This window comes from Mus caroli, chromosome 12 (genome assembly GCF_900094665.2).
Source record: "Mus caroli chromosome 12, CAROLI_EIJ_v1.1, whole genome shotgun sequence".
In the NCBI taxonomy this organism is placed as follows: Eukaryota; Metazoa; Chordata; class Mammalia; order Rodentia; family Muridae; genus Mus; species Mus caroli.
The window spans coordinates 108,666,406-108,667,559 of record NC_034581.1 but is presented as its reverse complement, the minus strand read 5'-3'; the positions used below and the strand labels follow the sequence as shown (position 1 = coordinate 108,667,559).

Sequence of the window (1,154 nt, the reverse complement as noted above, 5' to 3'; positions counted from 1 at the left end):
TAAGCACTGAGGCTGTAAGGTGTATGGGTGAGGACATCAGGATGTAAAACCAGCTCAAGTAGAGGACTCAGAGGACAACAAAATCAGCACGAACTAATAAACATCAGATACAATAAGGCATAGGCTCAACTATATAGGGTCAGGGACCTTTGTAAATCTGATTGTGTATCCATTCTAGTTCAATATGACTTAGGAAGCCCTGTCATATGCAAATCTATAGAAAACTTTAGAGTAGAAATCTGACGCTCACCGCACATACCAGCAAGGGAGTGATCAGTTAGTCTTAAGGCACCACTGAGCCCAAGTCTTAGACATCATGGATTGGGTGTGGAACTTTGTATTCCTGATGGCAGCTGCCCAAAGTAAGACATCAGAATAAAGAGCCCCAAGGGAAATTGAAGCAGTTCCATGAATACTCAACTCCCTGTGTTCTTTTCACAGGTACTCAAGCAGAGATCCAGTTGGTGCAGTCTGGACCTGAGCTGAAGAAGCCGGGAGAGACAGTCAAGATCTCCTGCAAGGCTTCTGGGTATACCTTCACAGACCGTGGAATGAACTGGGTGAAGCAGGCTCCAGGAAAGGGTTTCAAGTGGATGGGCAGAATAAACACCAAAACAGGTGTCCCAACATATGCTGAAGACTTCAAGGGACGGTTTGCCTTCTCTTTGGAAACCTCTGCCAGCACTGCATATTTGCAGATCAGCAACCTCAAAAATGAGGACACGGCTACATATTTCTGTGCAAGACACAGTGTGAAAACCACATCCTGAGGGTGTCAGAAACCATGAGGAGAAGGTGGTTCAGCTGTGTCCAGAAGCAACCAGAGGAAACATTCTGTCCTTGATGTTTGGCCACAATCATGATATTACTGACAACACATATAATATTCATATATGGTCAGCCACAGAATGTTCTCAGTGGGATTGTGACAGACCAGACTGATGAAAGGAAGAGGGACCATTTCGTAGCATCTTTAATTTGGTATATAAAAACTGTTAATATGACAAATATCAGTATAAATATACTAAACTTTCAAACAATTCTGAATATCATATATGAGAAACAGTATCATAAGTGTCTATTATAATCTCAGAGAAGATGAGAAATCCAAGGTTCTATAGGCTTATACCAGAGGGTGGAAAGATAGAGACCAC

The 1,154-nt window shown here is 42.5% G+C and overlaps 1 gene segment (V, D, J or C); it reads left to right on the top strand.

The window, feature by feature from the left end:
• The first annotated feature begins 276 nt into the window (after positions 1-276).
• On the top strand, positions 277-770 carry LOC110306611. The segment is given in 2 exon segments: positions 277-362; positions 442-770. Coding segments are annotated over 2 exon segments (375 nt in total).
• The last annotated feature ends 384 nt before the right edge of the window (positions 771-1,154 follow it).